Source organism: Strongylocentrotus purpuratus, unplaced genomic scaffold, assembly GCF_000002235.5.
Source record: "Strongylocentrotus purpuratus isolate Spur 01 unplaced genomic scaffold, Spur_5.0 spur5_scaffold_9, whole genome shotgun sequence".
Taxonomy (NCBI): Eukaryota; Metazoa; Echinodermata; class Echinoidea; order Camarodonta; family Strongylocentrotidae; genus Strongylocentrotus; species Strongylocentrotus purpuratus.
In genome coordinates, this window is record NW_022145615.1 from 28,249,334 (window position 1) to 28,275,059 (window position 25,726).

At 39.2% G+C, this 25,726-nt stretch overlaps 1 protein-coding gene across 1 annotated transcript in view; it reads right to left on the reverse strand.

Annotated features, from left to right (window-relative positions):
- Positions 1 to 415: 415 nt before the first annotated feature.
- Positions 416 to 25,726, reverse strand: part of LOC581723 (regulator of nonsense transcripts 1) — a 29,024-nt gene continuing 3,713 nt past the window's right edge. Inside the window, exons 4-21 of the mRNA XM_011671934.2 lie at positions 25,040 to 25,249; positions 20,800 to 21,012; positions 19,469 to 19,638; positions 18,386 to 18,481; positions 16,518 to 16,626; positions 15,488 to 15,695; positions 14,907 to 14,977; positions 14,027 to 14,174; positions 13,164 to 13,295; positions 12,202 to 12,345; positions 11,076 to 11,289; positions 10,254 to 10,371; positions 9,409 to 9,708; positions 8,330 to 8,504; positions 7,579 to 7,669; positions 6,588 to 6,976; positions 5,677 to 5,826; positions 416 to 4,973 (exon numbers count right to left, since the gene is read on the reverse strand). Of these exons, the coding sequence (XP_011670236.1) occupies positions 4,866 to 4,973; positions 5,677 to 5,826; positions 6,588 to 6,976; positions 7,579 to 7,669; positions 8,330 to 8,504; positions 9,409 to 9,708; positions 10,254 to 10,371; positions 11,076 to 11,289; positions 12,202 to 12,345; positions 13,164 to 13,295; positions 14,027 to 14,174; positions 14,907 to 14,977; positions 15,488 to 15,695; positions 16,518 to 16,626; positions 18,386 to 18,481; positions 19,469 to 19,638; positions 20,800 to 21,012; positions 25,040 to 25,249 (3,046 nt within the window). The 3' untranslated portion in view covers positions 416 to 4,865. The remainder of the gene's footprint in view (positions 4,974 to 5,676; positions 5,827 to 6,587; positions 6,977 to 7,578; positions 7,670 to 8,329; positions 8,505 to 9,408; positions 9,709 to 10,253; positions 10,372 to 11,075; positions 11,290 to 12,201; positions 12,346 to 13,163; positions 13,296 to 14,026; positions 14,175 to 14,906; positions 14,978 to 15,487; positions 15,696 to 16,517; positions 16,627 to 18,385; positions 18,482 to 19,468; positions 19,639 to 20,799; positions 21,013 to 25,039; positions 25,250 to 25,726) is intronic.

The window sequence follows — 25,726 nt, forward strand, 5'->3', positions numbered from 1 at the left end:
ACTTATGTGACAAAGACTTATTGGAGTAACAATGGTAAGGAATCTCTTTGAATTTACTCCTGTACATCACTAAATGTACCCTGGAAGGTATAGACCAGTTTTAGAAACGCCCCCCTCTCAAATGAAATGGAAACTCTTACTACCAATCAGGTGAAAGAATAGGCTTCGACTTATATGTCATGCTACAAATTTGCTGGGAAACTGCCTACTAATTGATATATTTGGTAAATTATATTGATCCAATTGCCCAGAGTTGCAGTTGATATCAAACTCAGTGGAACAAGTGAGAGAAAAGGAGATAGAGGGGTTGAGAGTGTGTGTGTTGGAGAGAAAGAGAAAGATGGGAGAAAGAAGACATACATGTACATGTTTTTCTACAGTCAAAAGCACACACAAAAAGGGACAACATACACTGAATTTTCCCAATTATTATTTAATCCTTATGCCAACAAAACGAGAAAAAAGAACAAATGATTAAAAGAAATAATGCTTGACAGGTAATTTGAAGTAGGTTTCAAGCTATATTTCCACTTACACAATAAGTGTACACAGTCATAACTTTAGTTTACTGAAACTGATTTTCTAAAATGAGAGATGTTGCGTCGTGTGTAGGGTTCTTGACTAAACGTATCTCTGTCCCAGTTCACTGTCTAACAGCTTATGAACATGTAAGATGCTATGTGCCAATCTATCAGCATTTGAAGCGTTATACGAGGCATCCTCTGGGGTCATTTAGCAATCTTTTAAGAACTTGTCTTATCCTGTTGACTAATTCAAACAAGCCTGTGGATATATAGACCACATGAGCTATGAGTCCATTTCACACCTTGCAGGCCATAGAATTGAGTAGCTCCAAAATCGAGCTTACTGAGCCAATTACCGGTACACATGTTATCAATCCTTTTCTGAAACAAGTACCGGCCTTGAAAATTGAATATGTATTGCAATTACAGATCAGATTCATTTAGGGATCAACTGCATTTTTCCATTTCTCTTGAATAGGTATTCATTGTCTGACTTCTAAAGAAATATGGTCAGTACATGACTGCAATATTTCATAAGAAATCACATTTACATGCATGTGGAAATGTAGCTTGTGTGGTCCATGATCATGTTACATAGCAGCAAGGTATTTTGCTGTAATCTTTCAATTTGCAAGATGTAATCTGCAAGCTAATTGGAATGGGGGTGGTGGACTTTACTACCAAATGCAGTGTACGACAAAACATGGCATACTTATTGTTTAAATGAAATAATACTAGAATATAAGTGCGGATATGTAAGGAGTGAAGCTTGACATAACACAGCAACACAGATGAAACACTAGCCCAGCATGTCAGTGAGGTGTCATTGCATCTACTTGCCAAAACATTTGTAATTGTATCAAGAATCTGCATGCAGCTTGTCTATGTGGATAAGGTGATCGGACATTGTTACAATTGACCACAGTACATGTTTATTTCTCCTCTTCTTCTCAAAGTCTGCATTATCTTCTGGATTTCAATTCTAAATGGGATTCTTAGTTGAAAGGTGGGGGGGGGGGGTAATAAAACCTGTTGAAATATCTTTAGGGATTCCGACTTTCGAGCTTTTGTCCGACCTCCTGGCCCTATCACCATTCTGCTACAGGGCTTTTTATTATGCAGAACATAAGGGGTTCCGATATATATCTGGTTCTCATTCCAGGCTATTCAGGTATAACCCCAACTGGCATCCCTGCTCTAAGTAGTAAAATGATCCTCACAAAAATACACTGCATGACACATTGCAGGGTCTTGAATTTACATCTATAGTCTCGTGAAGAATGAACATGAGAAACGTCCCTTATGGTGAATGATTACAAAGTGAAATGACGAGCGGGGCATTTTTGTTAAAATTGTACAGGAAAAGATTCTTTCAATTTCCTGTACGAAGTAGTTGCTTGTTTACAGCACAAGTATGCATGATGCAATACACATGTAAGGTGGAGGTGACAATCACTACACTCACAACGTATAACATCTTTGTGTTTTATTACTAAATTGCTTAAAATTTTGCACAGCATTTTGATGGATGATTTTTCTCCCACTTTACGAGTTACCTGACAAATTGCAGATCTTACATTTTATGCAGATTATTGGTTTCAATACTCTTGTGCTATTTTGAAATGATGTAAATATTAGCATGTGAAAACTAAAACTAAATATAATTGACTTATAAATACAGTATTAAAACAAAATTTTAAAGTGCCTATGATAAAGAAATTGAGCGAAAGTTCAGGAAGATAAAACATTGTGTAATATGGATTTAACTATCTTAAAAAACAAATGTACTTATAAAGCTTGTTTCTAACAAGAAGTTATTATATTTTATCCACTACCATTGCAGTCAGAACAAAAAAAGGGGAGATTTCGAGGTATACATATGCCTATTACATTAGGTATACTGCCATGAATCTATGCCTTTCCACTGATGTGCTAATATGAGAATACGCTATTTATAGCTTAACATTTTAAAAATATCTGAAAGTAAAATCAGTGTACATGTATAACATTTCCCCTAAAAATAGATTCACTGCTAGATTCTAAACCCAAGTACCAAATAAAAAAATGAAAAATAAAAAAACCTCCCATTGGTTCCTGAATAAGGCAATATCCTGAAACCAGATTTGCAGCTGTTTTTGCTCGTTTTCTCCAAACCACATGTTGACAGCTGCATTCTTTCTCCAATGAACACTACTACTTCTGCCTTTAAGGTGTGGAGTTATCAACAATAAAATAACAAAACTTTTGACCATGAAGATAACAATTTATTCAGCTATCGTAAAAATAAATGCTTGTTCAGATATGGTGCGTTGAACCGCCGCAAAAAAGCTGCTGTGTTTTCTTTTCTCCATGTAAATGTGTGACGACTGCGCACAACTTGTGCGTATCACTGAGTTCTGTTTTATGGGATACAGAAATGATGCGTATTACAAATCCGTCATGAAATACTGCCCGGGTTTCACCATGTCATAACGAGCAACCACTCATTTTAAACACACTTATTAAACACTACTAAAGTTCTTAGAAGGAAAAATATGAGAAAAAATAAGAAAATAAGGTTTTAATTTCTAATATGTACAGCAGTTCTGCTGATGAGCTTTAAAAAAAGACGGCTATAACCGACGACTTGTTTAGCAGCTCTGTCCCACTTAAACTCACTGGTTGTTATGGCGATCCATAACGTCAGTGGGGCTGCTCAAACAAACTTCCCTTTCTTTCAACTGTCTTTTTCTGACAGTCTCTCCTTTCTATTCACTATCAAGTCCTTAACAACGTTGTGATTTGGCCTATAGATGGTGGGCGTCAGAGTTAACTCTTAACTCTTTTAGAATATAGAATTCTTCTAGACAGTGTTTCATACCTAAGAGAAAGACAGAAAGTGTCTTACCCATATCCACAACAGGCTTTAGCTATATGTAGAATGTATTCATACTCTATCATATAGTCCCCTTGAAAATTTTGAAATTTGAATGTAGAACTGCCATTGGCCACTGTCTCTTTTCAGGTGTGCATCCTTCTTTGACGATACACATCCTGTATTTTGTGCAGCTGAGAAGTCTCATGAACAAACAGATAAGCAGTCTAGCTTGGCAAAAATTTCTGTCAAACAATATCATTTCTGGTTACCAACACCTGACATAGTTTTAGATACCAGTCATGTGTGCGTCTAGAACTGGGATTCAATGTCTTGGGCAAAAAGTGGGGTACCATACAATACTCTTTAAAAATACCACACCTCGTAAATAAGTGTCTACAGACCAAATCACATCATGATGAAAAGGACGTTACTTGATTCTCTGACCCTCGTAACACATTTCTAGTCTGGAATCTAACAGGGCTAAGCACAGGACTTTAATTGACCCATTCTGTCATATAACACTCCATAAGGATTCTTTTCTGAGCCCTTAGTTTTTGTAATAACTTTTAATTATATCCATTAAAGGCATGAAGGCGGTTGGAGACCTACATTTATCGTAAGCCACTTCCACATGGTTTTGAACCCTCTATAACGTGACATGTTTATCACCTTGCACATGGTTTTTAGAGGAACGATATAACAGCAACAGCAGAATTTCTATAACAATACACCATCATACAGGTCAGATTTTGGTACTGAGCATACGGTACGCTCATAGCCTGTTGACTGGTAACCATCATATAGGTTGTCTACTGCTACATCCGTTAGCTTAAACTGTTTTAGCCGTACCACTTCACGGCTCAGGCTCAACATTAACTGGAGTTAATGAGCCTAGAAAAATATGAATGTGCTTGTTTTCTCGTACAAGTTGTGTACCCATTCATGCTATTGTGGCTGATTTTTCTTAGAAGTTTTATTAAAGACTGTTTCTAGCCACCGGGAAACGAGCCTTGCCCAAATTTCATGGAGCAAGTATATTGATGGCTTTTATGTATCTCATGGCTCATATTTTAGCCCTTGTAGTTTGCTGATATGTACAGCAACATAGCCCTACAAGATATTCCTAGAAATGGCTCAGGATGGTTTTCTCCTCTTCCTCCTTCCCTTCCATCTTTTCTACCTTCCCTTCCACTTTTCATCTGTTCTTCTTCTGGCTGCTTCTTTGCCTCGTCGTCTCACATTTATCTGCCGCTTATTTTAATCATTTTTTAAACAAAACACCAGCGCTGCCACTTGGTGAGAGTGGGCATGTCTTTCGTAGACAATTCCTGACGATGTTGATTTTTGTTCTCGCGGTTGCCTCTTACTCTCCTCCGATCTTGCGGGTGATGTTGGTAGATGAGCGATGATTCCTTTGCCTCAGCTTGATGGTATGCAATTCTCTCCGCTATATTCGGGGGGACTCCCCCCTTTCTCTCTAGGAACTAATAGCCGAAACCCTGCATGTAGTTGCGGTCTCCCTGGTATGTGGAGTCCTGGGAGAGGGCGGCATCTAGCTGAGACTTGAACTCAGACTCGCCCATAAAGCTTTCCTGTAAAACATAAATTAATTTTAATTTCAAAACTCCCCTGTAAAGTGCCCATATTATCATTATTTTCATTTCAATTCAATCATCCATTATCTCTTTTTTATATAGGAGCAATGTAAAATCTTCCTAGGGAGGAAAGCCATCCAGAATAATTTCCTCCGGGATTATCTTTGGAGGTGAAAGCTGAGAAATTATACTAAATATTTTTGAAGTGAGGCAACAATTGTATCTCTTAACCCATTCTTTAAAGCATGTATAGACAAATTTTGGAAATTGTATATATGACATGTTTGTCGATAATTTTGTATCTGTCAAACATTTTTATTCAACAGTATTATGTATGAAGACGATACCAATGCATATCAATGGAAGAAAGAGAATGTAGAAGAGATAAAATCATTAGAAATAATAAAAAGATTTTTAAAATGAATACTTAATTTGTAATATAGTATACTGAAAGTTATGAAAATAGCATTCTATTAAAGCCTGTCTACACTAGTTTGGCCAGGAGGGATTAGACCTCCCTGCAAGGTCACTGACAGGTGGTTATCTCATCAAATCAGCTCTCACTTAACATAAGAAAAAGAGGATCATGGGGGACCAATGGTCACCGATTAGGCATTGTTTGCTATATAGAGGGCGCAAGTAGCGATAATTAGTGCAGTGGGGGCTTTAAATAAAAAATTTAAAAGATAACACTATTTACCTGCGAGAGCTCAGGCTGGGATAGTCCCGGTTGGGACAGACCCATTTGAGAGAAGCCTGGTTGAGAGAGTCCCGGCTGGCTCATAGGCTGAGACATGGACATGTTACCCTGGGTCAACACACCCTGTGAGAAGGACTGTGATACGTCAGGCTGTGTGTGGAGAGAGAGGGAAAATATATTCATATCCATGTTGAGCAAAAGATAGTGTACATGTATGCATGACTTGGTAAACAGCTAAGTTGTCTATGATACAGTCAAACCTGCTTTAGTGACCACCTGCCCACAAGGACCCCATTTTTTGTTTCCCTTGAAAATGTTTTCTCATTGAAACATGTACGAAAGGGACCTGTCTACAAAGACCACTTTTTGTGTTCCCTTGGGCAGTCGCTGTAGACAGGTTTGACTGCATTACAATGGATTACTGAGTAAATCAGATATTGTTCAGAGATCCTTCTATTGGCAACAAGTCCTTGCACAGCATATTTATTCTGTTTACTCTCTTGGTTTGGTTTAACAAGACAGGGAAACTATCATTTGATTGTTCAAGGTAGGCTTTGTAATTTAAGAGGTAATGTACACCTTTTAGGTAATGAAAGATTAGAGTTTGAACAAATCTACACCCTAATACAATGTTGAACAAATGATATATATATTTTTAATTATCCTTCTTTGGTACAAAATAAAGGTCCACTTGTCGGCTAATATCACTCATTGTCATATTAGGCAAAGCTTCAAGTAATAAAAAGAAAAATGGGACCCGTTTCACAAAGCCTTTTTTCAATGACAAATGACAAATCTGCTGATAACCAATCGGAAGCAAGGATTTCAGTAGCTTATAACAACTACTGTCATTTGTCACTGATGACAAGTTTTGTGAAATGCCTCCCTGGTCAGTATCAATGTATAGTTACCTGACTGTTCTGGGTGCTGTTGAGAGAGAGGTTGTACTGTGACATGTTCTGACTGCCACTGGTACCACCAGGTTTGCCATGTCCATTGCTAGCTGCGTTATTATGCTGCTGACGAGGATGCTGTGAGCCTTGGTAACCACGCCCCCTCTTACGACCACCTCCTCCTCCTCCCGGGCTGCCAGAGAAATTGGGGCCCCTGTTGGGACCCATGCCACGGGCGTTTGGTGGAGGGGGCTGGTTGAAGAAGCCGGGGGCACCTGGGATGGGCGGGGGCATGAACATGTTGACAGGGATGGGGAAGTTGGCCGCAGCGATGCGGGACTGGTTTGGTTGGATGTACCCCATCTGGTCATGGACACGTCCAGGGTTGGCTGGGAAGTGAGATGGACCTGTCGAAATGGAGAAAAAATGTCAATTTGTAATATTCGGTTGTGCATCTCCTGCATGAATGTCAAGAAAGTCTTTTTCAAGGAACGCACAATGCTTATAATATAAGGAGCCTATCCACAACAAGCTTTGCTTTTCCATAGGCTCCGCCACTATATCTCTTAAATTCAACTCAGGGACAATATCCTGAATAGTGTGTACCGGTATTGTATGTACATGTATATTATAATCATTGTCAATATGATGTTACCCTCTTTGTAAAATGAGATATTGTGGAAACCAGTAAACTATCAATATATATATATAGATATATAAATATATATTTCAATCATGATCATACATTTACCTCTAATGGACTTGGAAATGGCTACAAAAATCTGTGAGACTGTGATCAAATGTAAGTTCCGATATGAAACCAGGGGCCCATTGCATAAAACTTACCATTAATGGTAACTTTGCCATCAATGGTAACTACCATGGAAACCTTGATTTTAATTGGCTGTTGAGCCCTGTTACCAGTATAGTTGCCATTGATGGCAAAGTTCGCATCTATGGTAAGTTTTATGCAATGGGGCCCAGTACAAGAAACATTCTAAACTATTACCTCCATTGGACATCCTGGATCTATCAAAGACACCACCAGGAGCTAGGGCCTCCCTGGCATCAAACATGGCCATACTCATGTAACGACCTCCCTGTACATGGATAAGCAGAAGGGAGAAGAAAGAAGTCACAACAAACATTCATCAGCATAGCAACTATAGCTCATAATATAAAATACAATATGACTGACACCAAATGTTGTAAGAAGTCAATTTCAGGTTGATCCAAATTGTAATGTAGTTCTAAGTGAAAATCCAGTACAAAATATGAGTACCCAAGCCACAGGGTATGAAGTAAGCCTTCAAGTGGTTAAAATGACGAAATGAGGAGCTTATGTTTCTTCAATCGAGAGAATTGAGATTCCCTACCGTACTATCAATTTGTAGGACCAGTTATGAGTTTAACCTACAATATATAAAATTATACTTCTTTTAAAGCCTATCTGCACTAGTTTGGCCAGGCAGAATTAGACCTCCCTGAGTTGTCACTGGCAGGTGGTTTTCTCATCAATTCAGCTTTCAATTAACATAGTAAAAATGGGACCATGGGGGAGCAAGGGGTCACTAATTAGGCATTGCTTGCTATATAGAGGGCGCAAGTAGCTATAAGTAGTGCAGTGGGGCTTTAACATAACTGCAATAAGTGACTAATTTTCACTTTCCCGTTTGCATAGTTGAATAACGTGTAGTAAGCTTTACACCAGCAACACACATAGAGAGTTAAGAGAATCACCATCACCATCACTGCCTTACCGGGTTAGATGGGTTGATGAGCTTGCGAGGTTTGCTGAACTGGATCAAACTCTCCTTGAGGTTGTTTAGCGGACCTTCGACCAGGACCTTCTGTTCCTTGTAGTATGACAGGAGATGGTTCCATAGAGGGTGACGAGACAGCACCTTGGGGTTACCAACGATGATCACTCCATACCTGCAGGACAAGATAAATATTTGTTTAGAAATATTGAAGGGATCCAGCAACTTTGTCTCAGATTCTGAAACAAAATCCTGGATTTAGCTCATGCTGCAATCAAATTATAAACCTTTGGGTCATACATGAATCCCATGACTTTCAAAAGCCAATCGCATGTCTGATTATCAAGATATTTAAGATTGAAATTCAAAATCAAATTTTGCGTTTTGCTAACGGTTTTTGTAACACTACAGTCTATTGTGTAAAATGAGTGTGGTAAAACCAGTCACTCAAAGATTTTTACTTTTTTGAGGCACTTCATGATCATTTTGAAGCGCAATTTTTTTTTAGGGCTTCAATATCACACCATATCACAGACACTGACCATGCATCTCAGATTTAACATTGTTAAACGATGCCTTAAACAGCTGTAACAACTGTGTAAGAGTTATTTAGAAAGAAACACTGGCCTGCAAAGAGTTTAACGTGACATACATTATTTAGGTAATATGAAAAGATAAAAATGGTAAGAACAGCCTCACTTCTATCCAGGGTCATGGACTTTAACAAGATTTTGCTTTATGGTATTATGACTACAGTTCCAAGGAGTGAAAGCGATGGTTCTTCAGAGCTAACGACAAACGAATGAAAGAGGCTAGTAAGGAAGCAGCCCCTGATAAAAGTATTACCTTGTAATTTCATCTTCATTCAATTCTCCCATATACACTGTGGCCCAAATTCACAAAGGAGGTTTAAATTTAACCCATAGTTTAAATCTTCATTCACAAAACCCATGGTCTAAAATTAAGCGCGACACAGTCAGGGGTCCTAAATTAGACGCACGCAAGGCAAGGTACGCTTATTTTGCGCTTATTCGGGCAGTTATGGCTGCCATGAAAATTTAGCAGAAATTCCAACCTACCTTCCTCTAGTGAGGGCGACATTGAGACGTCTGGGATCGTTAAGGAAACCGATGCCTTGATGATCATTAGCCCTGACGCAGGACAGGATGATGTAATCCTTCTCACGTCCTTGGAAGGCATCCACGCTGGCAATCTCCACCTCCTGGTAGAGCTTGACGTTGAGGGGGCCGCTGTACTGCATGTACTGGACGATGAACGCACGCTGGCCCTCGTAGGGCGTGATGATGCCAATCTGCTCTGGCTTGACTCCAGCACGCAGGAAACGGGTAGTCAGCTTCTCAACGTTGGAGGCTTCAGTCCTGGACAAGAAAAAAATGATGGTGCTAATTAAGAGCTGCAGTGTGAAACAGATATTAAAGGGATTGGGTCTCTTTGTCTCAGAAATCCCTTATGTAGCTCATGCTGCAATGATAATTATAAACCTTTAAGTCCGTCAGGAACCCCATGACTTTTACAAGCCGATCGCCTGTCTGGTTATCAAGATATTTATGGTTGGAAATCGAAATTTCAAAATTTGTTTTCCTAACAATTTTTATAACACTACAGTCTATTGGGAAAAATGAGTATGGTAAAACTGGTCACTCAAAGATTTTTTACTCTTTTGGGGCACTTCCTGATCATTTCGAAGCATGATCTTTTCAGAGCTTCAATATTACACCATATCACAGACACTGGTAACATGTAGGACCGTGCATCTCAGATTTAACATTGTTGAACGATCCCTTTAAGCAGACTGTAAACTACCATATGGTGGAAATTGTAAAGCGCTTTGTAACTGCAAGAAAAAGGGTGCTATATCAGATACTCTGTGGACTGAATTAGATTGGATTGGATTGGGCTTTACCTGTTGAGATAGGATGTACCAGAGCTAGCAATCTCTTCCTGGCCAGTGGTAGCGTAGAAGAACATTGGCTTGTCAGGTTGAGGGAATGGGAAATCCACTGCACGGTTTATCCTCTCAGCTGTAGGAAGAAAAAAGAGCACAATATAACAACTTTTTCCTTATATTTATGTTGATCCAAAGTGTCAGAGGATGCTTCTACAAAACCAGTGCAAATACAATACAATACAAAAACCAATGCAAACACAAATACATACATTTCTTTATGAGATGAGAAGAAGCCAATCATAAAATTAATAAATTTCTTTATGATGGCCCATCATAAAATTTATTTATGTCTTTATGGCAGCCCGCTTTTCAGGATTTAGCACATAATGAAAGTGAAATTTGAGGACAATGGCTGGACCTATACAGCAAAAACAACTTTATCTGTGAGCCAGAAGGGTGTTAAAGCATTTCTGGGTCTTAAGAGATGGTATCTTGTAATGTCCTGTCATTGATCATTTATTGGGTTATTTATTAATTATGCAATAATAATCCTTTTAGTGACAATCAAATATCATGAACATTTGACATGAACATATAATGGACACGTAACATGACCTATAAAATGAGAAATTTTAAGTGCATGATAAAGAATTCATGGTATGAAATATGTCAATCACAACGGACACAAAACACAGAAATTTTGCATTCACAAAAGTTTCTTGAAGTAAAAAAAGTTTTAAAGATCCCCATAGTGTTTGGTTTTAGAATATTTTAGTTTCTTGAATTGTTAATGATTGATAAACTGCAAGAAGAATACCATTTGTATCTCCAGCTTACCTGCCGTGACCCCATTCTGTAGGGAGCCCTCATAGAAGATGTTCGACGGGAACGCGCTGAGGGAGGGGTGCATACGATACTGCACCTGCAGCCTGATTGGTCGGATGCCAAGCACGACCAGACGCTCAAAGAGAGATTGGCACAGGCCTGCGTTAGCTGCCTTCTTGCACATGACGACGGGACCAAGCTGGCAATGGTCACCAACTAGAACAAGCTGGAAAAGAAGATGGTGAAAGAAAAAAAAAAGGGGGTGCCATAATTCTTTCATCTTTTAGGTGATAAAAGTATGCTCTGTGCTTGGATGAGAAAAAGCATGCTAACATTACACCTGATAAATATCAGTCTCAAGATAAAATGCAACTTTGGAAATTCATTGTTACTGCCTTTCCATTGAGAATGAAATGGGGTATAACAGGTTAAGAAGAAGTTATCGAAATGCTACAGGTAGAAAATCCTATCAATTAATTTTTTTAAATTGTTATTTTCTTCAAAGATGTCTAAAAAGGGGGCTTGGTTTTGCTTGGTTTGAGCAGATGTTGTGATCATTGCAAGAACAACGTATTTGAATTAATTTGTGACTTTCAGCATTAAACTTCAATAAACAGCGGCTCTTTGTCATACATGTTAACAGCCCCGTGAGAAAAAAAAAAAGGAGTAAATTCGTTTAGATCTGTTGAGTCACTAAGATTCCCTTGATGACTCAACCATTGAGAATGAAATGGGGTATAACAGGTTAAGAAGAAGTTATCGAAATGCTACAGGTAGAAAATCCTATCAATTAATTTTTTTAAATTGTTATTTTCTTCAAAGATGTCTAAAAAGGGGGCTTGGTTTTGCTTGATTTGAGCAGATGTTGTGATCATTGCAAGAACAACGTATTTGAATTAATTTGTGACTTTCAGCATTAAACTTCAATAAACAGCGGCTCTTTGTCATACATGTTAACAGCCCCGTGAGGAAAAAAAAAAGGAGTAAATTCGTTTAGATCTGTTGAGTCACCAAGATTCCCTTGATGACTCAACAGCCAGGGTTAATTATAGAATTGCACCCCCCTGCGTAAACAAGGCATGTTGTTGTTACTGTTTGTTGTTGTTACACCTAGTAAAATCAACATGACATTAATTACCTGTCTAGATCCAAGCACAGCTGGGATGAGACACTCAGGCTCGGTGGACTGGGTACTCTCATCAATCAACACAGCACGGAACCTGAAGCGTGCAAAGCGTGGGTCACCCGCTCCAACACAGGTACAGCAGATCACATCGGCATTCTACAACAGGAGAAATAACAATGTCATAAACAGTGTCATACTTGGATTCAAACAAGCTTGGCTTCATGGCTCATGAAATTATATATTTATCCATTAAATAATAATAATAATATTTTTATATAGGGCTTAATGCGTCGGTTTTGTCTGAGTTTCTAAGCGCTTTACATTATTACCCCGGTCATTGGATTTTGGCTTGCCCGCACACAATGTATGCACCTTCTCCACTCCCTGGGGGCATTCCATTAAGAGCTACTAGGCTCAAATTGCTAAGCATACCACATTGGCTTTCGCATCCTACCGGGTACCCATTTAACACCTGGGTGGAGAGTGGCAAATGTAGATCAATGTCTTGCCAAATGACATTGATGCCGCGGCGGGACTCGAACCGCGGACCTTGTGATCGACAGTCCGGTGACGTATCCACTCGACCACAACACATCTACCAATCCTTTATTAAAGCGAGATACATTTGCATAGATGAACAAACATTTACTCTAGGAGGAAGCAGTAAAATGACTGGTTGTCGTCTATGTAGATGATATCTACATGTATGTTTAACAAACAAAATCTTTTAATGATTTAAGGATACTTTGCAAATTTCATTTCTCTAACTAAAAACAGCAAAATAAAATGGGGAAAAAAAGGATCCATCATTCTTCTATTAAGGATTGACAAACACATATTAATTGGTTGAAACATTTAGATGATGTTTTTTTTAACCCTTCCTGTCTTTCTCTTAGTATAATTGAAACTTGAAACACAATATTTAACACAGCCCTACAAATGCATAGGCCTGCTCTGACAAAATATTCACATACCTGTAGCAGCTCTCGCTCACAGTTTCTCTTGAGAGTGCGGTACCTCTTCTCGTCATTGCTGGACAGTTCTCCCATCTCGTCCTTCAGGGCTTGGAGCTTCTGCATCTCTTCTGCACCCTCCATGTTACGCACCTGATGGCAAAACAATGAGCAAAACTTTTAATCTTGAGGCAATCATCCCACATTTATTCCAGTGACTCCAGTCTGCTCTGGGTCCTTATGGAAACTTGATATCAATAACAAGCCAACAAGCTACTGTTATAAGCTACTGAAGTCATGGCATCTGATTGGCCGAGAGCAAATTTGTCATAGAAATTTTTCAGTTGTTATAGATAATCATTTTTATGAAACAGGCCCCTGGTGTGTGTTTCATCAGTGATATACGATGGGAGTTTAATAAGTTGTGACCGGGGTTTGGGTTAGGTCTAGCGTATGCTTTTGGTGATATGTTTTCATGTTAGGACCAGGGATGAAGTTAAAAATTTGACTTGTCCTAGATATTGGCCCCTGGACAATGGACAAATGAGCATATATCATACAATCTCCACAATTCCATTCAAATTCATGATCAGTGATTCTTAAATGGTCTGCATCTCATCTATCTGCAAATACCTAATTAAATATAGCAATATCCACCAGAGCATGTCTTAGATCTCATAGAGCTTTGGCAAGGTATCAATCTCCATTCGCCACACTCGACCCAGGTGAGGTAAATCAAAATGGTAACCTGGCAGGAATTAATTTCTTGAATTGCTTGAGCGCTGTTATGGTAGCTAGGGTAAAGCTGGGGTAATAATTAGGGCGCCTCAAAATAAAATGTCTAGGTAGACGGCGCTATAGAAATGCCTATTATTATTATTTACCTGGTTATGCAGGGACAGGAAAGAGACCGGTGAGTCGATGGCCTCCCTGCTCTTAGCGCACAGCCTGACCACCTTGAGACCAGTCTTATGGATCTTCTCAGTCAGTTGGTCCACAGCAATGTTACTAGGTGCACACACCAGCACTTGCCTGAAATAAGATCAAACAAGTTCACTCTTTATTTGCCATAGATCAAGACCCTGGACAGCCACATTGGTTTTGGTTGTTTTTATACATGTACAATATGCATGTGACAAAAGTCGAGCGTGGCATTCCTGTTCAATTTTGTTTCCATTGGTTGACCAAAGCTGGTAAACAGTGAAGTCTCTTTAGTGAAAGGGAAGAGTTCTTCAGTTCAATGAATATGACAGTCCGATGACCATAATTCCTATGGATCTGTCTCGGTCAGCGGATCCATATTCATGTTACTGGGAGCACACACTCGTACATGCATTAAACAGGAATGAAATGATTCAATGTCTCATGTGATGAACTTGAAAAGATTTCTCGGTCTGATACGGCAGTTTTTAAGGATCTCTTCAGTCAGCTGATCTAAAGCAAGTTCTGCAATGTTACTAGGAACTAGCACATACTAGCACCTGCCTGAAATAGGACAATAATAAATTTAATGTTCCATGTCATAGTTTTGAAAGATTATTTGATTTCAGTGACACAATATTTTGATGCTGACAGCTTTCAACTGGAAACTGAAAGCTGAATCTTACAAGTAACAAATTTGGCATGTTGGAAGGAGGGTGTTTAATGTGATATTTCATCAAAGATATATGGCTATGGTAATAAAATATCATTTTTGTTTTCATGTATAAAAGAACAGACTATCATTAATATCATCATCATAGAAGAGCAAATGCAATAACTCACCCAGTTCCTTGCTTGGCCAGATGATACACGATAGAAGCAGAGGTGACCGTCTTGCCAGTACCTGGTGGCCCCTGGAGAGAAAAAAACATATGAAAGGATTCATGTTACAAAAAAAAACTAAGGTAAAAAAGGAAATTAATGTGTTGTAAAATAAATCGATGAAATATCAAAATTCATTATTGTATATTACTCTAGTGAATGCAAGATGGAAAGCTGCAAAATGTCTACGTTCAAAGTTTCTTGATGACTTGATCACAGAATGTTAAAACAATTGACATATGTCCACACACTGGAATGTTTAAACAAAATGTTGCCTACAATTTTGTTTTGATAGTACCATGAACCTGTGCATGCAAAGGCTGCTGAAGGGAGACAAGAAAAGTGGTAATTTTAGACAGGTTGTCTTGAAGATAAGTTGCTTTAGTGCAGATTTAAACAGGAAATAATTTTCAAGAGAAACAAAATGTGTGGTCTTTATAGGCAGGTGGTCTTTCTATCTAGGTGGTTACTACAGCAAGTTACTCCGAACTGTGATATCGACGAAAGCTTTACTTTTTTTACCATGCTAACAACCAACTGACCTGGATGAGACTTAGAGGGCGAGTCAACACAGTGCGTACAGCCGACACCTGGGAATGATTGAGCTCCGGTAGACCCTGGGCCGAGAACCTCTTGGGCAGGTTGCACTTGAGGACTAGGTTCTCAACGTCATGCCCCAAGAGACGATGATAGAGGTAGCTAGACACTGCCGTGTCATCCACTGCTAGGGTCTTCAGAGCATTTTGCATTCTGTACAAGAACAAGACAATGTCAAGTAAAAGAGGTAACAAGTCTCCATCTGCACTAGTTTGGCCAGGAGGGATTAGACCACCCAGCATGGTCACTGACAGGTGGCTATCTCATCAACTCAGATCTCAATTAACATAGAAAAAGAGGATCATGGGGGACCAACGGGTACCACTTAGGCATTGTTTTCTATATAGAGGGAGCCAGTAGCTATAAGTAGTGCAGTGCAGTGGGCCTTTAACTTTAAAAGAAGTACAGTCCTGTTTTTTAAATTACAGTTTTTCAAAACAACTTTTTTATTTTTCATAAAAATTACCATTGGTTTTGGGCTTACAGACCCCTTCAAAATGATAAAATCACCAAAACAAAGTATAGGATAATATGCTATCGAGACTCTGACAAAGTCTATTTAATTTGTTGATGAGGCAAGGAGTTAGAACACAGTATTTTGATCTTTGACATATGAACTCATGATGTAAGAATCTTATCATACTAACTCTCCATGACAATGCATACAATTTATCTCGTACTTAGTTGAGCATAAAAACTTATTCAGATATGACGCGGTAAACCACCAAAAACATTACCTTTCATTTCTTTTACATATAAATGAATGGGAACTGCGCATCAGAAAGGCCCACTGCGTTTTTACTGAGCACTGTATTTTAAGATACAGAAATAAGCTGCATATAACGCTTTACCTCATCATAACATCACAAATGAAATCCCTTTCACGATGTAGCACACAAGGAAATGGATGCACAAATTGACTGCCCCCCCCCCCCCAAAAAAAAAAAAAACTTCAGTAGGAAGTGAATAACTCACCTGTCAAAAGATGTTGATTTCCAGACAAAGTCAACAGCAAAGTTGGTGGTGAACTTGACAGGGATGTTGCTGCCGCTCTTCAATTCCACACAGATCTCATCACTGTAGTCTAAGAGGTTCATGGTTAAAGGAATAAATAAAGAAATGTTTCCCACTAACATATTGCGAATGCTTACATTTACATGTATCACGATGCGTGTCATTTTTTAAATAACATGGTTCAAGGCTCCTTGTCCTTTGATAAATTCAAGTAAGGCGAAAACAGTTAGATGTAGACAATATGTACCCGCCAGTCATTCAAAAATGCGGACGATATAAGGAGCACTTTCAAATAACTAATTACACATTTTTTTAATAAATGCGTGGTAACATCATGTCAGAGCTGCCAACCTTGTGCGACCATAAAAAGGAATCATGATGGCAAAAAAAAGGAATTTCAAGCAAAAAAAAGGAATTCATAAAAACAAAACTTGCAACCACGTGCGACACACTTCCAATGTAGAAATGTTCATTCATCATGCTGTTTCTTCCATGCAAGCAGGTACTTTGTGTGTGGTTATTTTGGTATTATCGGCATATTTCATTCTTTTTGAGAATATTTTTCTATTCAAGTATGTTCTAAAATTAGTGTTCTATTGAATCTGTGATCAAATCACCATTTTAGGGCAGTTGTTTGCGGTATGTAAAAAAAAAAAAAAAAATTTTATGAAGAAAAAACGTAATACCGTAATTTGGAGGAATAAACGGAGTAATTCCGGCAAAAACGGAATGGTTGGCAGCTGTGTCATGTCCACTATCAACCAATCATTAAGGATCTGTGTCACTTTCCAACACTGAATGGCTTCCTCAGTGCTGTTTGATCCAGTTGAAGGCCATACTTTATACAAAACTAGATGGAACTTCGACTGCGCGCAGTCTAAAATGATGCATCCGTCATAGAGCAATTTTACAAACCATAACAGAAGACATTTTTCAAATTCAAGTTCGAATGTAATCCATTAACAGGTTTTCAGAATATCGTGATTACAAGCTATTTCTCATATACATGTACATGTATGACCCGTTGATCTTTGACCTCATGACCCCAAAATCTACTCAGTTCATTGGCTCTGCAACATACATATGTGTCTTGAGTTTGATGGTAATCCATCCATCAGTTCTAATGATAATGCGATCACAAGCTATTTTTTGCATACATAATGAGCCCCATGACCTTTGACCTCATGGCACCAAAATCTAATCAGTTCATTGCTTCAGCAAGATATATACATGTCCTGAGTTTCATGGTAATCTGTCCATCTGTTCTAATGATAATGTGATCACAAGCTATTTTTGCATACATAATGATCCCTGTGACCTTTGACCTATGACCTTGTGACCCCAAAATCTAATCAATTAATTGGATCTGCAAGATACATACATGACCTAAGTTTGGCCGGAATCCATCAATCGGTTCTTGTGATAACGCGATCACATGCTATTTTTGCATACATAATAAGCACTGTGACCTTTGGCCTCGTAACCCCAAAATCTAATCAACTCATTGGCTCTGCAAGATACATACATGAACTAAGTAGGGCAGGAATCCATCAATCGGTTCTTGAGATAACGCAATCACAAGCTATTTTGCATACATAATGAGCCCTGTGACCTTTGGCCCCGTGACCCCAAAATCTAATTAGTTCATTGGCTCTGCAAGTTACATACATGACTAAAGTGTGGTAGGAATCCATCAGTCGGTTCTTGAGATAACGCGATCACGAAAACGGGAAGTACGGAAGGGACGTACGGACGGACGGACAACCCGAAAACATAATGCCTCCGGCTACTTCGTAATGGAGGCATAATAAAACATCATTCAAGGATACTGTCTGGAGTCTTAACAACATGGGCTAAACCAGACCAAGGCTCTCGTGGATCGGTGTAGCGGACCCTCAGCTCATCACCGTGCATCAGCTTCAAATCTGTGTGATAAATCAAAAATAATACGCAGAATGTCAACCTAAATGCATTTTCAAACAGGAATCATTGGGCAACTTTGAGCCGTCAAAATAAATAACTGAATCAAATTAAATGAAATGAAATGAAAAGTACAATTATTGTATGTCCTTGTTCTATATCACATAGTTGCGTTCAATTCCAAACCAAGGATTTCCATCATGCAGTATCCCATGACCTCAGCCTGCAGCCTTGGGTGAATTATCACATCAATTGGTGAAATTCTGAATTTGTCAGTTCATATACATAAATGTGTTCTACCGAACAACAGAGCATGTAAAATAGTCTTACACCATATTCCTAACGGACTGCTTTTAAAAATAATTTTAAAAAATGTTAAAGATAAACTTGAGTTCTGGTAATGCGATTGCATTGTGAAAGAAAAGGGGTGGAATGGATCAGAAAAGTTGATCATATAGCATGCAAGTAATGATGTGTAATGCACGGTTCTGGAGTCATCAAAATCATCATAAATTTGGCAGAGTCTTGGTAAAGTAACAATCACTTACACAGACAGATGTATATGGGACAACACACATGGTGTCGGGGCTAGTACTACCCCCCCCCCCCCCCCCCGATTTCCTTATTTTTCTATGCTCATTACTCAGCCAGTATACATTTTCTTCCGAAATTGTTTGGCACATGACATTTATTTGTAATCTTGAACATTCAGTGTAAGTTTTGTTAGATTCTGTGAGAATTCATTTTCTTTTTTTACCAGAACTCAAGTTTATCTTTAAGGTCACATGTCCAAAACTGTCAGGATATTCATCCATTCTCTATGCACTGTTCAGCCTTAAGCACAAAACCATAGCTAGCATGAAGAATATCTTTAGCTCGTTTCCATGAGGTGGGATTGAGGAATTAGAAGGGGGTGTGAAAGAGAGACGGGGGAAAGTCAACCTTTGGAAAATAATACAGCGAACCTAAAAATCTCCTTGAGCACTACTAACCTTCTTTCTTGGGGAAGTTAAAGGTGGCCCTGGTCTTGCGATTGAGACCAATATCCCAACGGACAGTGACCCCTTCCTGGGTCTGGGTCTCCTTCAGCTTCCTGTCATAGTCAGCTTCCATTTTGACTAGAGGTCCAAAGATGTTCTGATACATGTATGCATCCTCATACCTAAACAAAAACAAAGTTAGAACAATTTGTTTGAAACTTCCAAGGTTCACTTCATTTATGGATACTACCCTTTCTTCGTTTACAATAGCCCCCGGAAATCAGGAAAGAGCCCCTGTAAATTTGAATAGAGTTCAATGCAAAACAAATTTTAGAATGTTATTTTCAGGCAGGCAAGCTTTAAAAGTATCCCCCTGTATTTTTTTTTTTTTTTTTTTTCCTGTTGATATTATTCATTGTTTCATACTGTTTTGAGGTATGGAATATAAATCACAATGATATTCCATGCACTAAATGTATACAATTTTTTTTCTAAGCCTTGCCTGAAGGATTGTCCTTAGCTTTTTTTGGTCATATTATCATGTCAAATGGATTAATGACAGACAACTATGCATGATACTAATGTATCATGTATGTATGGTCCTCAAATTTTGCAATTGGTCATGAGTTCTGAAAAGCTTTCCTCACATGCTATCCACAACGTTCTTCCTTTTGTAACTGCATTTGGGATACCAATACAAGAATACAATCATTACAATCATTATTTTCTATATGCCTAAAAGGCAAATAGGCTGGAGAGTCATTTCTGAAGTACTTCCTGGAACTGATACACTATACAACATGACCCAGGACTTCCCAAAAACTCTTTTCAATGGGAGGTCTGGTTTCAAATTTTTAGGATCTGTGTGCTGAGGGATCCTATTTGAAGTTTGAAATTCTTCTGGGCCTGTTGCACAAAACTTACCCTTGATGGTAACTTTGCCATCAATGGCAACTACCATGGTAACAGGGCTCAACAGCCAATCAAAATCAAGGTTTCCATGGTAGTTACCATTGATGGCAATGTTATCATCAATGGTAAGTTTTGTGCAACAGTGCCCTGGTCTGGAGTAAATATCATGGCCTAGCACCAAGGCACACAGGACGTCTGTTTCTCCACAGTACTAAAGTCAGTATGAGTCGGGCGTTGTGACGTGCACCTGTAATCCAGCCAAAAATGAGAGTTACAAACTGATTTAGCCGAGGACGCAGGTTCAAAACTGAGTCACGTCTTTCGGATGGTGACGTTAAAGGTCGGTCCCAAGACGTAAATAATCATATCTGATTGATACACGTCTATAAAAACCCAATTACACACACACATACACACACACGTGTGGTCACCTGAGCATGACAGAGGCCGGCTCCTCGTCTACTCCTGGTTTCTCCAGGTCCTCCAGAGTGGCCTCTGGGTTCTCCTTCCAGAGCTCCTCCAGTCGGTTGAGCTGAGAGGCGGAGATCTGACGGGCTCTCAGCTGCTCCTGCTCGGTAGGGATCTTTACGAGCCACTTGAGGAAGCAGCGGTCCTGGATCAGAGGCTGCCACTGGCTCGGATCCCTGAGGAGATAAAGGAACATAACATAAATCAGCAATCAAGTCATATGCAATGCACTGTGTGTACATTAGTAGACAGTATCATGAAACTTGTCTGTCTGGGTGTATATATTTGTATACAGATCAAGGATTTCCACAGAAATTTGAGAACCAAATTCCATGACTTTCCATGGCCCAATTTTTTTGCATTTTTCCATGACCAGATAAGTTCCACTTTGGTAGGGGTTGCCACATCCAAGCGAAGCGCGATACCGGGCACTTTGGGGTGGTTTTAAAAAAAAAAATCATTTTCTATGACTGTCCAGGTTTTTTCTCTTTCTGTGACCGTGGGAACCCCCCCCCCCCCCCCCCCCCCCCCGAGATGAATTCAATTTTATCATGATTTTACTATATCCATCTGGTATGATTTTGGAAGCAGAACAACTATCGCCCAATATCGATCATACCAACAATCATGAAGGTACTGGAAAAGGCTGTGCACTCCCAGCTTCATGATCATTTGTTAGAGTTTGACTTGCTTAATGCTCAACAGTCGGGTTTCTGAAAAGGTTACTCAATGAATACCTTATTGACATATGTTAGCGATAACCTGCACAGGAATATTGATGTGGTAAATTAACAGGGATTGTATTTTTAGATATACGAAAGGCCTTTGATTCCGTTGACCATAGCAAGTTGCTCGAGAAGTTATACACATATGGTGTACGTGGTAATACACTATCGTGGTTTGAATCGTACTTAAGAGGTCGTTATCAGTGCACATTGGTGCAAAGGGCAAGATCTGATTTACAGGTTCTCCAGTCAGGAGTACCTCAAGGTTCTATACTCGGACCCCTGCTGTTCACCCTCTTTATGAATGATCTGCCCAATAGCGTTGAACATAGTAAGGTGATGTTGTATGCCGATGATACGGCAATTATGTTCAGTGCCTTAAACCAAAAGGAGATAGAGAGTACAATGAATAGTGATCTACACAGGGTTAAATCATGGCTTTGCCATAATAAACTATCCCTTAATATGGACAAGACCAACTTCTTACTTGTAGGGACACCCCAAAAACTACGACATATCGAGGCACCAATCGACATAAAGAAAGATGGTCTGCAAATTAGACAGGTAGAACATGTGAAATATCTTGGGGTGTGGTTGGACCAGCACCTTAACTGGAATGAACACATGAAGCATACTTCCAGCAAAATTGCTTCAAGGTTGGCACTGTTGAGACGTGTCAGAAAATATCTAACGATAGACAGTGCCAAGTTATTAGCAAATGCACTGGTATTACCATATTTTGATTATTGCTGCACTTCATGGTCAAATTGTAATCAAGGTCTTCGGGATACACTGATTAAATTGCATAAACAGATGGCTAGGATTGTTCTCCAAATGAATGTACATGTACTTACACCAAGTTCAGAAATGTTCTCCAAACTCAAGTGGATGAACATGGAAAAACGTTGGCAATTCCAGAAATGTAAACTTATGTTCGAGTTTGTAAACGGTATTTCCCCCTCATATCTTCAAGATATGTTTACTCAGTCTGCAGCAACACATCGTTATAGCACTAGAATCGCTGATATTCGTGGATTAGTCATCCCCAAAGTTAAAACTGAAAATGGTAGAAGGGCCTTTTCCTTTGAGGGTGCAATGACATGGAACAACCTCCCAAGTGAGTTACGAAATGCACAAACTAAGCAGTCATTTTGCACCAGCTATTTTAGAAAAATGTAAATATAACCCAAGTACTCGCAAATAAGTAGCCTCTATCACAAACTTCAATATTTAGTAAATTACCAATTGCAGATCACTGTATTTCTCATAAATATCCTACAAATTACAAATAATTATGTTTAGACACACTGTCACCTCAATATAATATTTTTTCTTCTTCAAAATTTGTTTATGTATGATTTACTTGATGACTTGATTTTATTTGACTTGATTTTTTTGTGTGGATTTTTGTTTGTTTACTTGCTGAGTTTAAATTTACATTTGAGATTTAATCTGTAATTCTTTCTGGTATGTTTACTACTCACCATGTGATGATGTTATCATGTATATGTATGTCTATATCTATATATGTATTTTATGTTATGCAGGGCCCCCAAGAATAACAGTATTTTAACTACTGATGGGGCTACCCTGTTGAAATAAAATAAAATAAATAAATAAATAAATAAAATAATGTCAAATTTTATAGGATTGTTTAAGCAGAGTCTAGCAATTATAACACTATTTCTTGAATAGTATTTTATTTTAGGACATCCTCCCCAACTTCTGCAAGCATGAATTATACATGCTTCATCACTTTTAATACCAAGTTAATCATACTGTTCTTGACAGAACCTTCTAGATATTCATTTGCAATCTATATTATTAATACGCAAAATCGCCGCGGGGGGTCCAACACGGGCCAAAACGGTTCCTCAAAAACGTCTTTCCCCGACCGCGCTTGCCTCCGCCGTGGCGCGGGGACGGCGGCACAATTCCACGAGGCCTGTCTCCCGTAACCCGCGTGCCACCTCGACCCCGCGATCGACGTCCATGCCGTTAAACGCGGTTTCAGGGTGCCGGGGAGGACGGGCGGACGAGAGCACGGCGGGCGTCGTGGATCGCGAGGAGGTGACGAACCCGCGAGAGCGAGTCGACAAGGCGTGCATCCGCCCTCTGTCTAATTATCAAAGAGAGACGAAGAGACACACGATGGACGAGAATCCACTCGCGTCAACGGATGTAGCAAGTCTCATTGTAAAGGCTGCGGCATATTTCGAGTAAGACCTCTTGCTATAGGATTTGCTTTGTAGCATGTAAGAGAAATACACATTAACCGATGACTCACCCGGGTGATGAGATGTAGTAAATCTACGCTCTGACGGGCTGGGCTTACCCGTGTTATGGATCTTGCAATAGGGTATGCTTTGTACGCCAGACGGCCTATGCCTGTACGTGTATGCGATGATTTTACGCTCATGTCACATGCACAGTCGGTTTGCGACTTTCATTCTATGATTGCCGTGATTTGTGATTTGTATATAGTTAACGTGAATTAGAGGTATGCAAGCAGGGTTACTTTGGTATTATCCTGTTTATGTTTACTGAATTTTGAAAATCATTCTTCAAAGTAAAGTTTTCACAAAAAATTCATCGTAACTGACGGTTCAGTTGCAGTTGCAAAGTAGCTGTAGTGAGGCACGGGCAGTGCAGTGCGCCACTGCTGCCGAGCACTGTCGGAACTGTGACTGTGTGTGAGGTGAGGTGAGCTGAGCTGAGCTATTATAAAGTAGACTCGACAATATTTTGAAATTGCTCTTATTGCCCCTATTTCAATATAGTTTCGTGACTATAGAGGTATGAAACCTGAGCTTAGATTGTGATTATTCTGTCCATGTATAGTTGTATGCTGAATTTCGATAATCATTTTTCAAAGTAAATTTTTCACAAGAAAATCAGACGGTCGTTTAAAAACATAGCCATTGGCATTGTCTATAGCTGGATAGAATACTTTTACTATGATACAGTTCCTTCATCAAATCAATGCATTAAAACGGGTATTACGGTGCGCCATTAATGGTCAAACAGCGTTATAAAAATCGTCTAGATTCTAGGCCTAGACCTTATATAAAAATAATCAAATTTTATTTTCGATAGCACATAGGGTCTAGGCCTCTTTCTATTTACCCCCCCCCCCCCCCCCCTCCCCTGCCCTCCCCCTAGAATCCCGTGGATTTTCCACGGGTCCTGCTAGTTTTCTTTATTGTACATACATGTAATACGCTGTCCTATCATCAAACATCCTTCTTACTGATAATAGATCATTCTCTATTATTTGCATTTGTTTCCATCGATTTCATGATTCCTTTTGCAAATGACTGATGGTTGATACTCAATGACAAGAAAAGTGGCTGTCACATCCCTTTTAAATGTAGGTAGGTTTTCAGATTTCCTCTTCTAACAAATTACATGTATAGTACATGGTGGAAAAACACCTGATATAATGTAGGGAAGCTAAGAATTTGTTTGCCATTCCTACCAGTTCATGTCCTTCAGGTTGCTCTGTGTGGCGCAAGGCTGGCGACAAAGCAGAACGACCACAGAGTCAGCCTTGGCTGGGATGAAGCCTAGCAAGAAGACGTTGCGACATCCGCAGTTGTAGCATTCCAGGACAGTCTCTCCCAGGGGGCTGTCCTTGTGAAGGGTCACCTCCTTGCATTTGGCTCTCACAAGGTGGTTAATGATGTGGCTGGATAAGAGAAAATGGAACAAAGAAGTGACGAATCCATGTAACTCATATGAAACTCTATGACCAACATATTGACAGCAAGAAATGTTGGTTCATTTCCTGTATGACTTTTCTGTTGTTACATTGTGACAAATACATGTATCACAATATTCCTGACAGGCATAATAGGCATAAAGACAAATATTCTGGAAAAGTATTCATTAAGCAGGGCTTGGCACCAAACATGGCCGCCCAAAATCGAAGTCTGGTCGTCCGCTGTCCGGTGTCAAGTTGCATCATTGGTATTTTAGTCACATTTGTGTCAGGCTTGGCCCAAGGCCTTCAGTCTGGCAAGCTTAAGATTGGTTTGAATTCTGAACTACAGCACTCCGAAAATGTTACACACAGTCTTCAATCAATCTATGAGCATGAATCAATATCAATTTATTTAAGATTACTTTACTACACTACATGTTTGTTTACATTGTACGTATGTAC